Genomic DNA, 14942 nt, shown 5'->3' on the forward strand with positions numbered 1-14942 from the left:
ACAGAGGAATGAAAATGCTGGAGTCACCACAAGATGCTTTGAGTATGATGGAGTTTATGTATGACTTTTGAATTTAATCTCTATATTATAAATTTTTTGTGTGTATGTAACTCAAAATTCTAACACTACTGAATGCAGTACTTCTTTGCTTCCTCTCTCTTATACCTGCAAATTAAACACCCAGGAAAAAAAAAACCCACAAAAAAACCCCAAACAAAAAAAAAAAAAAAAAAAAAAAAAAAAAAAAAAAAAAAAAAAAGAACACAGCAGGACACTGAGCATCTTGGAGCTCAGTCTTAGTTGACCCAGACTTCGGCTGAGATGATCCTTGAAGTCCCTTCAAACCTGAATTATTCTTTCATTCTGGTTTTTTTTTTTTTTTGTGCTAAATTAATCAGAAATTCAAGAAGATAATTGTACAGGATTCACAATAGATCATTGTTTACAATTCATGAGCCTCTACTCACAGAAAGCCTGGCATTCATAAACAGTAAGAACAACCACTTTGACCAACAGGCTTGTGTACAAACAAAGGAGTGCCTAAATGGTCTTTGAGCAGCAGATGAAACTGATCACCAGAGGAGAGCAGAATTCATAAGAAAGGATTTATTTTTTTTCATGATTCATCTGAGGAGTCTTGCACAGCTTATCTTTGGAGAGCAGAAGAAAGAGAAATAAAAATGACTGCTGCAGCAAGAAAAAAATGCCAGGTTTTGAGGAAATTATATGAAGGGAAAAGAGAGCTAGGTCAGTCTGGATTCCTTCTGTATCTTGAGCTGGGTACAAAAAAATGCTACAGAGCAGTGAGCACACCAAAAGCATGGGAGTACCAGAGAGTCCTGATGTTCTGCAGACATCTGACCATACCTGGGGAGTGACTCTAGTAGAAATGTATACACAGTATGTGCTGATACAAGGTGTCACTTGAGTTTTTCAACTGTAATGGCAATGTTTCACAATTTCTTACTTTTCCCATAGCTAATGAAAATTTCTACTCTGTTCATTCTGGCCTAGCTCTTTCTAAAGAGTTCAATGGCACTTATTTCAGGTACTTTTATTCATCTAGTCATGACTGCTTAAAATGAGCAGATTGTCACACAAAATATGCACGGTAGAAGTCTATAAGAGGACTTCTTCGGTTTTTCAGTTTGCAGCAGCTGTTGAAGTGGGCATGTCAGAGTTATTATTCTGGGCATGCTGAAAATTAGACATTTGGTAATTTTGCCTGTAACTTAACCCTTATAGAAGGGATCAAGGGTAAGAACTGTTCTGACACAAACTCATAGCAAATTTCCCCATAACTTCACAGAAACAGTGAAGGAGAGAGGAGAAAGAGGAAAAAATAATGAGTTCCTGAAGAGGCTGCCAGATAAAAGCACAAACGATGACAACAGTCATAATATGTGATCATTTGGGTATAACATAATGAAACAAACACCTGTGGATGAACACATCAAATACAGTGCTTTCCAACCTCAACTTCTACTTGAATGGGATTCCTGTGCCTTTGAAAATATCTCCAGGATACCTTAAATGGAACAGAAATAGCTCAAAGACAAATTTGACTTTAAGACATTCTTCAGAGGTCATTCCCACAGTGTAAAAAAAAAATTCAGGGACACTGCCAAGAAATAACATCCTTTGGAAGAACAGTATTATATCTACCTTTTAAGTAGGGATACTTCTTCTGTGATGTGATGATATCTCCTTGAAAATGTTTACTTTCTTGTCACTATTCCCACAAAGCAACACAGGGGAAACATTTCTCCTAGAAGAAAAACAAATAGTCTAAAAGTACTTTAAAGATTACATTTTTGTTTCACAATTCTTCTGTTTAAAAAAATACACATAGGTCCTCACAAGGACTATGATATGTTTGATCTGAGAATTGACTATTTAGTCACAGAACTTCTATGATATTCAAAAGAAAAATATTATCATTTAAGTCACACTTTACTGAAATACAGGCACAGACATCAAAGCTTTGTTCCCAGGCTCAGCTGTTACTGACTGAATGAAGCCATACCCTGTTGGCCACTGTGCTGAAAGTGGATTCCTTTTGTTATTTATGGACAGAGGAGTTTAGGATCAAACTGTGGTCGAAGTTAATGGCAAAACTCCCACTGACTTCAATTAGAACAGAATTTGGCTCAAAGTCTCATTACTGAGCATAACAATTAAAAGAAGCTTTTACAAGCTGTATTGCTGTGTAAAAGGGCATGAACCATGTAGCAGATTTCATTGAACCCACAGCCAACAGTCATTGCTATAGCAACTGAGGTTCCAACAAAGGTAGTCACTGTCTCTGTAATCATCAGGTGTCTCTATAGCAACTAGAGTTTCCAGAGAACAAGAAAAATATTTGAAAACTGTCAGTTGGAAGAAAAGAGGTTTGTGAATTAGGAGGTTGGAAGCAAGAGCAACATAAGGGTGAAACATGGCTCGGAGTAAAGAGAAATTATTGTCCCAAACATACACAGAGAATGGCAAAGGAAGAGAGAGCACAGGCCAGGGGCTCAACTGGAGATGAGAGAGGACCTTCCCTTGTAAGGAAAGCAATATGGCACTCCAAAGAGATATTCCCAGATCTAAATTAGTTATGTTTCAGACATAATTCTCTTAAAGAAAAATTGGTTACTACAAAAGAATACAGGGCCAAACTTTGTCTGCTATAGGAGTTACAGTCCACCAGGATTTTCAAAAGTACCTGCCTGCATTTCTTGTGCCCACATTCCTTTACAAACATAGCCCTGTTTGTCTTCAAAATGGAAGAACACAATCTGTTCTCTTGAAATGTGGCTGCAGATAGCACAGTACAATTATATAGAAATGATGATTAACTGCTCTTCATATTACTTATATACAAGTTTTTAAACAGTGTTGAAATGAAAAAAGGAACAGCTGCTGTTTGGATACTGTTAGGGATGAAAACAGCAGTGTTAATTACAGGTCTATTTCTGTAAAATACACTTTTAGGCTCTGAGCTAGGCAGCAGGGTTATCTGCACATAAAGGCCAGCAATAGGTAAACCTAAGTCCCCACAAAAAATAGTTTAGTGATATTGGCAGAACCTATAAAATAATAACTTTAGGCTAATCTGATTCCTACTGTTCTAATGGAGATAAGAACTGGGGCAAGATGTCTAGTTTAATTAGGAATTATCCAAAATGTTCACAAATTAAAAGTAATTCAGTGGGATCAGCATGCTTCCTCTGAAAATAAAGTCACAAAAGTAATTGCAAATTCCAAATAGGATCCAATCCAGTATACTGAAGCACTACAATGCTTTGTTTACATAAACCAAAACCTATCTTTAACCTGGAAAATTGATAAAAGACTGAGTAGTGCTCGAGTCAGATTTCCATTTCACGTGTAACGAGAGCCCTCTAGTGGGATGTGCTTTCAGATTCGGCTCATGGAAAAGAGCAGCCTTTGTCATGCAAGGCAGTTAAATCAGGTATTTGTTCCTGCATTCCTTACTAGTATTCTGTTACAACACATTGCAATGTAATGTAATTTGTATCTGAAACAGAAGTCACCAAATGACACACTGATGAACAATGAACCTGAGTAAAACAAAAAGCACTGTACCAAAATACTTTTTCAGGCAGCCTTTGAGGGTTTGGGAAGAAGGGGGGATTGACTTTTGTGGTTTTGTTGGGGGGGGGGGGGTTAAGTTTTAAATGGCAATGACAGTCAAGATATTTACTGCTGTGGTGGGGCAATCCTGAATTCAGCAGTTTTTCTATAGTTGCTGTTCACTCAACACAATTGGGTCAGTGATGTGGTATCACCATCGATACGGAAGTGTGGGGTATTAATGTCAACAGCCCAGGAGAGATTGATCTCCAAGAGAGCTGCTTCAAACTACAAGGACCTCCCAACATGCAGAAAGTCAAGCAAACCTGGCAGAAGGCTGGTGTGGATGAAGAAACACCTGGCTGAGCTCAAACAGGAAAAGGAAGTGGAGAAATGGAAGCAGAAACAGGTAACCCAGGAGGAATAGAGAGACCTTGTCTGAGCACACACAGAAACGCTGCCACAGAGCTGTCAGTCAGTAGGGACATAAGGAAAAGGGCAGCAAAAGTGGCTCCTGCAAGTGTACACCCAGGCTCAGTGGGGCAGGGAAACTACTGACAAAGGACATGGAAAAGACAAAGGAATTCAGTGACCTTTTTGCCCCAGTTTTTAGTACAGACATTGCAGCTTGTAGCATAAACTGTGAGACTGATGCACTGCCTGCTTTTATAGGAAACTAAACTTAGACCAGTGTATATGCACAAGTCCACAGTTCTAAGAGTTGAACATGAGTCAGCTCCCCAAAGTAGTCTACTACCAGGAAACTGTAATTCAGAACAATTTCATATAAAATTGTAATGATAAAAATTATCAAGATTGTTTTTTAGTTTATTAAAATATTTTTTAAAATCCCACAGGGCAGCAGTTCAAGCTGAAAATGAGCATTAAACCCACAGAAGTAAACTTGGAAATACTTCCTTCATAATCCTGACATTCAATTGTGTGGATTAATTTAAACTGCATAAATAGATAATATCAGTTTTCCACAATTTTGTAAGAAGTCATTTAGTTCTGAACCTGTTGGCTAAAACTGTCTAAACTGGAACAGATTAACTCTCCTCCAACAACTCATAGAACCAAAGTGCTTCCTGTCTTTCAAAGTTTTTACTTCAGACATGCTTGCATTTCTGTCTTACCATCAAGAAAAGCACCCATGAGCATTTCATGTCTGTCTAAACTGAATTTGGTCTCTGAAGGCAGATTCCAGCATGATGACCTGGCTGTTACCTGTTATCACAGGGTGCATCAAATTTACTCATGCTCTAAGGGGAGAAAAGATTTTTCTCCATTGATATAATGCCCTTAGACAGTGACATATGAGCAGAAGGATCACAAGTCTTGGGAGATTAAAAATCCAGTTCCACTCAATTCCATGTGTATTCATCATAATTAGTACAGTAGTTTAAAAAGTCAGTAAAACAGCCTCTGAACCAAGGAGGGGAAAAAAACCAAAACAGACTTTATCTTCTGGATAGAAAGCTGTATTCCATTAAGCAGAAATTATTGTTAAAGCTATTTTTCAGCTAAGTGTAATAGCTGTAACATAAAGATACAGAGATTATGTGGATTTATTTCTGTCTCTAGAGGCTCTGTGACCCATGTAGATTGAATACCAGCAATACCAATAAGAAAAACCAGAGTCTGACCTCAGAAAAAGAGAGCCCAAGATCAATAGCAACCAGCAAACTGGTTTCATAGGAGGACTGTTCTAAGCAGTAGAAGACTAGATTTTAAAATGCACAGAGGCCTGGCAGTTATAAATGATGCTTAGGCCACCACTGTGGGCTTAGTGGCCTTAAGTGGCCTTAGCCCACAGTATTTCCTGGGCAGTTGTGTATCAGAGCAGGAGCCAGGCAGATCTTCTTGGCTGGAATGGATTAGAGAAGGATAACCACTTGTGATCCCACTAATCCTGTTCCAGTCTGTCTGGGGATTTTAGGCAAGTGAGCTGTGACAGAACATTCGTTATCTGTGTACTCACAAAGTGATTGATTTCTCAGTTTCAGAGTTGGTTTGGCTTGGTCTTTTAATTACATATACAGATGCACTTGCAGTATTTGCTTTTACAAGATCTTGTCTATATTTTTCCTATGCTTGCAGAATTGCCAGTGGTGCTAAAGCGTAGTACCTTTGCTTGGAATTCCCACTAACTATAATTTATTACAATTTTTACATTATGCTCCTTTTCTGACTTTATATCTTCCAAGGTGAGAATCCCTCTACTGATTTACAAAACTCCTCTTGCTTTCTATTTCATCTTGATAGTTTCTATTAAAGCAGACTTCTACATCTGCCAAACTAAGGATGGTTCTGTGAAACCCATAGAGTTGATAAGGTGGTCACAGAAAATAAGTAAGACTACTACCTCTTGTTCATTAAAATTCCATGACAGAGAGGATGAAGCAAATACTGTTTGTACTAAGAACATAGTATTACGAGAATTACATTACATACTGCCTTCCACAAAAACTTTCACTTGTTTTGTCTCTTTCACTTGTTAAGTAATCTTCAAAATATCTTTCCCATGAAGACTTACTTTATTCACCCAGTAGCCTGTTCTTAAAGCCAAAATGTACCTTTCTATTTTATCAAATTCCCTTCCTTCTTAATTTATCATCTGTTATCAATATTGGAAATATGATGCAGCTGTTGCAACAGATTGTTTTCCTATTTAACCTTCAAACCAACCAAAACTTGGAGAGAAGTTATTCCATTTTTAGGAAGGGAAATTGCTGCAGGGCCTGGATGCCCCTAAAAATAGGTTTACCTGAAATAATGTGGAAAGACCTGACCAAAAAAAAAAAAACATTAACTGGTTACATCGCCAACAGTTTTTCAAGTGAGACCTTACTGCAAACCCAGAGAAGGTTTTCTGAGTCCATACTGTTTTTCTGTGAATTTTCCATGGGTAGCTCTATTTTCTCAATAGAGCTGCTCCTAATCTACTCAGACTCATCATTCTTTACAAAACTGTATGTAACAAAAATTTGCTACAGACACACTGGAGAGGTGATTTGGCTTAATTTAGCTCAAGAGGTTTCTGCCTCTGTGTACCTCTAATAAAATCACATGGAATGCAGAGAAAAATAATACAGCCATTCCAGTCAGGACAAGGTGTAACAAAACTAACAGGATTGAAACATTTCATACTGACTCTTCTATTACCCACAGCTTTCACATTAGTTCTTCTCCATGTACAACTCTGAACATTTGAGGCATCCCTCTAAGTAGCCTATAGGTGCCAAATGACACCAGATTATTAAAAGCAAAAAGCATTCTTAAGGTCCTGCACTACTTCATTCCAATATATTTCCCCAACAATGCGTGTATAAAATTATCACTTACAAACATCTTGCAACAGTAAATCTGACTTAATCATCACATCTTTGGCATATTTCAGATAGTGTATAGTAATAATTAATACAATGGCTGAGAATGCAAAGAGAAACAACAGTTTTTAGGTGTCAATTCTGGATTCCTCAGAAGCTGCAACTATGATGAGTGGCTGGGTCTGAAAAGCTGATTTGAAACTGTCTTACACCTCTGAGAGGAAAGCAACACCTGAAACCCCAGTCCTGTAACATGGTGAGTGCTGTTTAGAACCAGACCTCCCCAAAATTATATAAGGAGCTTTGGCAGAATTTAAGCCCCAAGTCCAACACCTGCAAGCCTGATACAAAACCTGAAATTCTGTTTTCATTTAAGCTCTGATGTGGTGCAAATTGCCGTAATATGTGATTGCTTCACAAAGATGTATCCCATTATCTTGTGAGATAGGGCAGAATCACAATCCTATTTTGCAAAAGAGAAAAGGCAGCTTTGGAAATTAACACTTATGTGTTTCAAATATTTCATACCACACCTGCTGTAGCAGTAAGACTAAGGAACTCCTTGTTATTTAGTAAAAAATATGAGTTTGGGTAAATTAAAATAAAAACCTGAGCCTGGTCTCCCAAATCTGAAGTGAATAGTCCAATCACTGAGATTTCCAGAATAAAATTACCTTCTTTCACTGTTTTGGGCTGCTTCTGCTTCACCATTGATTTTATTATAAGTGCCTGCAAATTACTTATTCCACAGGGTGGAAAAGAACTGGCTTTCATAATAAACAAATATTTGGGTTTTATTGCAAAAGAAAGCGAATGTGATTATTTTAAATTGATTTTTTTTTTGCTTGCTTTTGATACTTCCACATTGGAGATGGATGATCAGACCCACAAAATTGAGGTCACTGTCATTCCAGATTGTGACTATGAAAACCATATCAAGCCTTTATTTTTATTTTTTCTCCTCTATGAAAGTTATACACCTTGGCTATGTGACCAACATTTTCTTTAAACAGTTGCATTAATTGTATAATGAAATTGCTACACCCAACTCCCTTACACTATTTCTTACTTCAAAATACAGTATTGTATAATTCTCAGAAAATACCAGTTAGCATCATTACCCTTGCTTAAAATTGAGTTGCAGAGTTCATTTGTTTGGGAGGTGTCCTCGGGTTTCTGCCAGCTTTGCATCTCAGAGTGCCCCTTGAAAATCAGTTGAGAAATACCGTTTTGACTTGAACAGCCCTGATTGTGTTTGGAAATTATAAGGTAAACCTACAAAAAGAAAGAGAAAATAAGGGAAACACAAAGGAGAGAAAATCATGGAACACGTAGAGAACAAAGTGAAACCACTGATAGAGATTGAAAAAATATCTGGTAAGCAAAGAAAAAGCATTAATTAAAAAAGTACTAGGAGGAAAATAATTTTCTTACAAAGTGAAAGAAAAAAGGGGAAACCTGTAAAGGGGGTGAAATTTGCTTATGCAGAGGACAGAACTGATTGATTATTGAGAACAAAATATTTAGATTGATTGAAGAAACAGTGCCTCTCTGGGAACACTCTATTATGAGCTACAGCTCAAAAACTGCTGAGAGTATGGACAGCTGGGTATTCCAGGGTTATTCACCTTTGACACCTGCCTGACTTGGAATGGATTTTGTACAGATTAGTTAGCTCCAAAATGTGTTTAAAAAGAAAAAGTTATGAGAATTTAATATCAAATAATGAGAACATTATCTTTTATAATGAGCAGTAGAATTGCTGGTTTTTCTGATGAAGATTAGAGCTTGTTTGAAATTCTCTGTATGTAAATGCATTGCAGCCTTGACCACAGGCAGAAAAGTTCAGGAGTATTTGCTATACATAGAGTCTTTCTGGTATAATGGAATCATGAATTAAATAAATCAAAATGTGCAAACAGCAGAAATTACAAAAAGTATATTCCACTGCATTTTATTCAATTCAATAAGTGCTTTAAGTACTTCTAATTCCAGGTAATTGGACCCTTGCTTTTACAGAGATCTGTCTTCTGGCAGCATCAATACAAGTGCCTAAATCTCAAAGTCCTTATCTATTGATTTGTTTTCTTCTGTCTTTGGACCACAGTAAAGTGCCACCTTTATTCTATGTCATTGACATTTAAACATGGGGAAGTGGGAAGAGGAAAGGTTCTTAAACTTCTAAAATGTAGTAAAAGTTGTTATGCCATTTTTAAACATAATTTTTTCCAACTTAAACTGTGAAGACAAAATAGGACTCCTAGGACTCAGATTGGGCTGTAAACTGCAGGAAGAAAACATGATGAACACACACTGAGTTTTACTACAGAATTTTAGAAATGGAGAGTCCGAGCCTTGGAGGCAATTTGTGCATCCACAGCCAGAGCAAGCGCAGTCCAGCGACACAATCGTACCATTAAAAATGAGACAGGGCAGCTTTAAGAGAGAAACAGGAAGCTGTAACTAGAATCCAGCTGAATTCTGAGCTGGGGCACTTTACCATGAGGCTGCAAATGAAACAGATGTGCTTGCTGTGAATTTCTGTAGTGTCTGGAGTTTTTGTACTAGAGGTGACAACACTTTCCTTCCTGGGATTTTTTTTTTCTTCTTTTAGTTTTCACATACTTTCTATAAAGGGAATGAAATGGAGACATTGAAGAAATATGTATCAGTGAAAGACGAAGAACACTTTTATCATCAGGGAGCTGTGGAGCTGCTCATCTTTAACTTTCTACTAATTCTTACAATATTAACAATTTGGTTGTTTAAAAACCATCGATTCCGCTTTCTGCATGAAACTGGAGGAGCTATGCTTTATGGTGAGTATAAATTCAAGTGCCAGCATAACACTGGACTAGTTGCATATTTATGATCAGGCACTTGAGATCAAGTGCTGACAAAGCTCAGAAATGTGCTGAATTAAATGTCATCAGCTCCATAAGCGTAGGGTAAAATAATGATGTGACAGCATCTCTCCTGAAGTAGCCAGAGGCTGCCTTGGTAGGGGAGCAGCTGTGACGAGCTGGTTATCCCCAGCATGTGCATTCTGCTCCCTGTGCTCCGGCAGCAGAGAGCTGGGGAGTGCACTGTTGACAAAAACAGTCTGCTTGGGTTTTTCTAACATTCAAAGCTGTTAGTCTAAGGAGCCTTGTGGATACAGACATGGCTAGTAATGTTTAAATGATCTTGAGAGCTTTCTTTTGGCTTTGCTCTGCCTTTGAAAGGCACACTGAAGAATGTGTCTCAAGTTTGCTCTCAATGCTGTCATTGTAGGGTAACTTTAGCTTGCCTGCCTAGTTCTAATCTTTGATGAAGTTTTGCCATGTTGCATTTTGCTCTCACACAGAACTTTCCACATTGTCCTCTAAGTACTCTCTGGTTTAATGGCACACACACGTGTAATGACTTCTCTTGTCACTCTCTTAGTGCTGTTTCACTGAGAGACTCTACTGCCATGTCTGCTGCCATAAGATGCATACAGGAGGGCAAACTGTCAAGATGGAAGACAGAAATCAACAGCTCAGTCATTACCTGAGTGTCAGCCTGTTCTGACACATTCTATGCACACCACATCCTCTAGCAGTGCAATACACAAAACTGGTGTTGTTAAGATGGGTGCCTCTACTGCAGTAGCTTCCTTCTCACCATTGTGCTGTTTGCCATGTGCAGCTGATGGCATTTTCTGAAGATTTAGACAAAAGCTGTCAAAACAGAAATTAAATGTGGGAAAATACAACAAAACAAAAATAAATAAGTATGGAATTAGAGTTTTAGTCATCATTTGGTTCTGTTTTGCTGCCTGCCCAGAACATACTCTGCACATCATGAGGATAACCTGCTCATATTCTTTGGATTGGTTAAGAGATGAGTGCTCCAGCAGGACAGAGCTTTTGAATTATTAAAACATTCCTCATGATTGTAAATAAACTATCTCTTTAGTCTTGCATTATTTATGGCAACCTTCAAACAGGGAAAAAAGCTTATCTTTACAATCTAAAAAGCTAATGATGTTCTTCTAATCCTTCAAAATTTTGGATATGGGTGTAGTTATCTTTAATGCCATGGAATGGCAATATTGAAAAGAAAGTGAAATTTCAGAGGTCATAAGAGAGGTTGTCAGATCAACTGGAAGCAACTTTGGAGAAAATCTTCATGATACTAAGCACTGACAGTGGGACAAGTCCTGCCCTCACTTGATTTCACCTTCCCTTTCCAAACAGTTCTAATTTCTACCTTTTCTGCACAAAAAGAGGTCCCAGTCCTTACAGTTTGCTTTGCTCTGGCCCATTGAGCTATTTATTAGATATATGAATAGCTATAGATAGCTATTTAATAGATATGTGAATGAACTGATAAACTGGCTTCAAGTGATAGGCTATGGGCACCCATTGCAGAGTGTGTCCCACAGCATGACAGGTGGGCCCATATTCCTCAACTGTGCCCTCAGGGGAGTAGCAGTGGAGAGGACAGGGAAGGCAGTGGGAGGAACACCAGGGGAAAAAAACAAACATAGGAAGACAAAACCAGGAAATTTTACAGTTACTGCAAAATGCTGAATAGCCACAAACGGAACACAGCCTGATAGAAAGTGCTATTTAAAATAGAGAACAAATGGAAGGGCGGGGGGGGGGTGTATTTTTTTTTTAACCTAAGCAATGGTTCAACAATAAGTACAGCTATGTTTAATTTTAAATTCTTTCTACAAAGTAAAGAAAAACAAAAAGCATTTTGAATAATGCAGAATTAATTCACAAAAATTTGACATTATTTTACAAAGTGTGTATATGTATATATATATGCACACACATATATATAGTAAGGCATTTAGATTGAAAGTATTTAAAGACTCAATTTGTTTTGTTTGTTTTGAGACCAAACTGAAAAATCAATCACAAACAACAAGGAAGAATACAGACTTACCTGTTCATTCATTCCCTGGTTTTCCTGAGTCTCAGAGAGCAAGTTTCTCTTCACATTGTAGTTGGGTTTGACAAACAGACCACTAATAGTAAACTCAACTTAATTCCTGATTTCTGCATACCAGGGAGACAGGTGGGTATGAGAGAGTTTCCTATGCAAGAGCACACTCAGGAAGAGTGGGGGAGATGATCTACACCAGCACTGATGAAAACAAAGCCACTTGCCTGGGATCAGAGCAGGTGAGCCCTCTCATAACACCAGCCCTGGGATGTGGCCTCTTGGTGCTGGAGAAAAGACACCACAAGCCAATAGAACACCAAAGTGCCTGTAGCCACCTCCTGCCAGGCCAGATATCTTCAAATGCCTCAGCCATAAACCATTAGGTACCAAATCCCCCATTCACATTCACATTAGTGCAGCAACAACCCAGAGCCATGCAGCAGCAAACTGAGTGCAAGTATCCAAAGTGCTCATTCTCCCCAGAACTCAAGTATCAGGCTCACACAGAGGTACCACTCAGCTCTGAGTAAGAGGCTAAAACACTCTGGCAAGTAGGCAGCCAGAATTGAACCTCAACAACAACAAAAAAAAAAAAAAAACCAAACCAGCAGCAAGCAAAGCTGTGCCTTTTATATGGGGTTAATTACCAAATTTAAATTGAAATTGCTCTCAGCTTGAGTAATTGTCACCCCTGGGGAGTGGGTGGTACCCCCTAGTTGAAGGTGATGCTGGTTGCAGATGTACCAGCCTTCAATGTTGTGCTCCATGGCATTAGCTGATCAGACTGGAAGGAAGGAAAACATAAAAAGGCTGAATGACAGAAGAGCCATTGTGGTGCTCACATGAAATGGCTTTGGGTTGCAGTGGTTAGAGGTGTTTCAGCAGGTTTGGAGGGGACAGGTTTTGACATGTGTGCAGAGGAAAAGCTGACTCACAGTAGCCCTTGGCAGCCCCTTCTGAAGATCCCATTTAGTTTGGAAGTGAGGCACAATCAGTTCTGGATTCAGCTTTGGTGGAGGTGTCTAATGATGAACACTATGATTCTTATACCTTCTAAATCCAGTATGCCTCTTGTGTGAAATAATTCTATTTGCCTTCTGATGGTGTGTTCTGAGTATCCCTATACCTCACAGGCAGAAATGGATGGAACAGGTGCCAGTAAGAGAAATCTCTGAACCTCAATAAAACAGAGAATTTAGTTGTCTTCCTGATTACAACAGTCACAACAAGAAAGGTTGTTGGGACTCAGAAGAGACAGAGGAAAATCACAATTAAGGCAGAAACTGAAATTTTGTAGTGATGAGGTGAAGAAAGGAACATCATTCTTGAGACAGAGAAATTTGAAAGAAAACCTTAACTATTTGGAAAAATCAAGTAATGACTAGAACTGCCTCCCTGAGTGTTATTACTACAAAAAGCATTTAACAGCTGACTAGATTAAATCCTGAGGAAAGAACAGTCCTGTTTAGCTCAGGAGTTTGACATGATGACTAAAAAAGCCCACCAATGGTCACATCTGTAATTAAGGATTTTATCCTGCTTCCACTGAAGAACCTGGAGAACCTGCATTGCCTTCAGGTGAAACATGACTGAGCTGTAGTTAGAGTGAGATTTTCCTGCAAGATTTGACTTCAAAGGACAGTTGAGACTTTTTTAAAGAAATCCATAACATTAGTGACACCCTTTTCTGTTTCAATGCTGCATTTAAATAAATGTGCTTAAAACACTTTTTGAATAGTCTTTTTCTGCCAGTGTCCTTGCACAGACCTTGGTACAAAATATTACAAAATATAAAATATTTCTGTTACCTGAGCAGATTTAGTAATACCTGGTAATAGAAGTGTATCAGAGGCTGTAGTTTAAAACACTGAGTCATAAGGACAAAAATGGTAAAGGAAAACCTGTACGTTTTCTGATCCAGTGAATGAAAAAACATCAGGTCTATCAAATTAAGTTGAATTTTTAATGTATTGGAAATTGAATTTAAAAATTAAATATGTGATTCTTCTAGAGGAAATGTAATAAAAATAAGCTGAAAACCCTGACAGTTTTAACTAATGAATGGTTTCCTGGTTTCTGACTCATTATTTTGGACATCTGGGCTGAGCACTGTGGAAGTCATATTTCATAGTGCACATGCAGTGCTTGCTTCCCTTTACATATACATACCTTCCCCTAACATTTTGTGGAATTCTGTCTTTTACTACAGCTAGATTTATTATCTGATTTATTGCATGAATGCTGTGTAACTTAAGAGAGAGGTCTTGGGATTTTCTACGGCTTATTGAAATCCTCTATCATTTACAGAAAACAACCACACTAAACAATAGATTCTAAACAAGCACAAATGCATGCACACACTAAAACAGACATTACAGCTGTTACTCAGCATCACTCCAAGAAGTTACAAACTTGACTTACAGGTATGCCAGGAATCTGCAGTTCCAAGAATCTCTGTTAGGAGAAGATGTAACAATAACAAGGATTCTCAAGGTCCTTGTGATCACTTGTATCCCCTTCTGATTATGGGACCAAGCTGAAACTTTAACATCATATTTTGCAGATGCTTCTCTGCTATTTCATGCAATTTAATTTCTTTCTTGTCTTTTAATAGTAAGTATATCTATCTAGATGTTTAGGTGTCTTCCATCAATATTTCATCTGAGCATTCTTAGCATTTTATGATTGTGTTAATAATTAGTAACTGTAAAGCTGTTCATTCTATACACGGGACTGAAAGCATACATGAAATAAAATAATTATGGAAATTAAATTTGAAACCAAATCAAAGTCTCTGAGGGTGGAAATAATCTCAGTAATGTTATTTAGTTAAATATTACCTCTCCTAAAGTAAACATGCAGCTTCCCACTAGAGACAACGGAAAGAGCCATACTGTCCAGAGGATGGCTGCAGAAGTACACTTTCCTTTCTGTTAAATGTAAAGGGCAACAAAATATCTGTAAAAGCCCTAAATTGTAGATAGTCTTATTATTCCTTCCCATCTTCCTGGTTTTATTTTTCTATGTTTATGCAATCTCAAAAATGCAGTCTTCTACAGAAAGCAAAATGTGCCTGAGGATGTGTCAGAGTTTTGTCCCCACAAATGAAGTGTG

At 37.9% G+C, this 14942-nt stretch overlaps 1 protein-coding gene and 1 long non-coding RNA gene across 3 annotated transcripts in view; one reads left to right on the top strand and one right to left on the bottom strand.

Moving 5' to 3' along the window:
* Positions 1–591: 591 nt before the first annotated feature.
* LOC128792864 (uncharacterized) lies at positions 592–10524 on the bottom strand. 2 transcript variants are annotated; one of them, XR_008432582.1, is made up of 5 exons: positions 10440–10524; positions 9409–9536; positions 8030–8183; positions 1666–1768; positions 592–1528 (listed from the first exon to the last, which is right to left on the bottom strand). It is a non-coding gene; the product is annotated as an uncharacterized LOC128792864 (long non-coding RNA). The 2 variants fall into 2 exon arrangements; XR_008432581.1 differs by having other exon boundaries at positions 592–1768.
* The window catches only part of SLC9A9 (solute carrier family 9 member A9), a 182598-nt gene continuing 174748 nt past the window's right edge, over positions 7093–14942 (top strand). Inside the window, exons 1-2 of the mRNA XM_053951725.1 lie at positions 7093–7164; positions 9523–9727. Coding sequence (XP_053807700.1) covers positions 7162–7164; positions 9523–9727 — 208 coding nt within the window. The 5' untranslated portion in view covers positions 7093–7161. The remainder of the gene's footprint in view (positions 7165–9522; positions 9728–14942) is intronic.

Source organism: Vidua chalybeata, chromosome 10 (genome assembly GCF_026979565.1).
Source record: "Vidua chalybeata isolate OUT-0048 chromosome 10, bVidCha1 merged haplotype, whole genome shotgun sequence".
Taxonomy (NCBI): domain Eukaryota; kingdom Metazoa; phylum Chordata; class Aves; order Passeriformes; family Viduidae; genus Vidua; species Vidua chalybeata.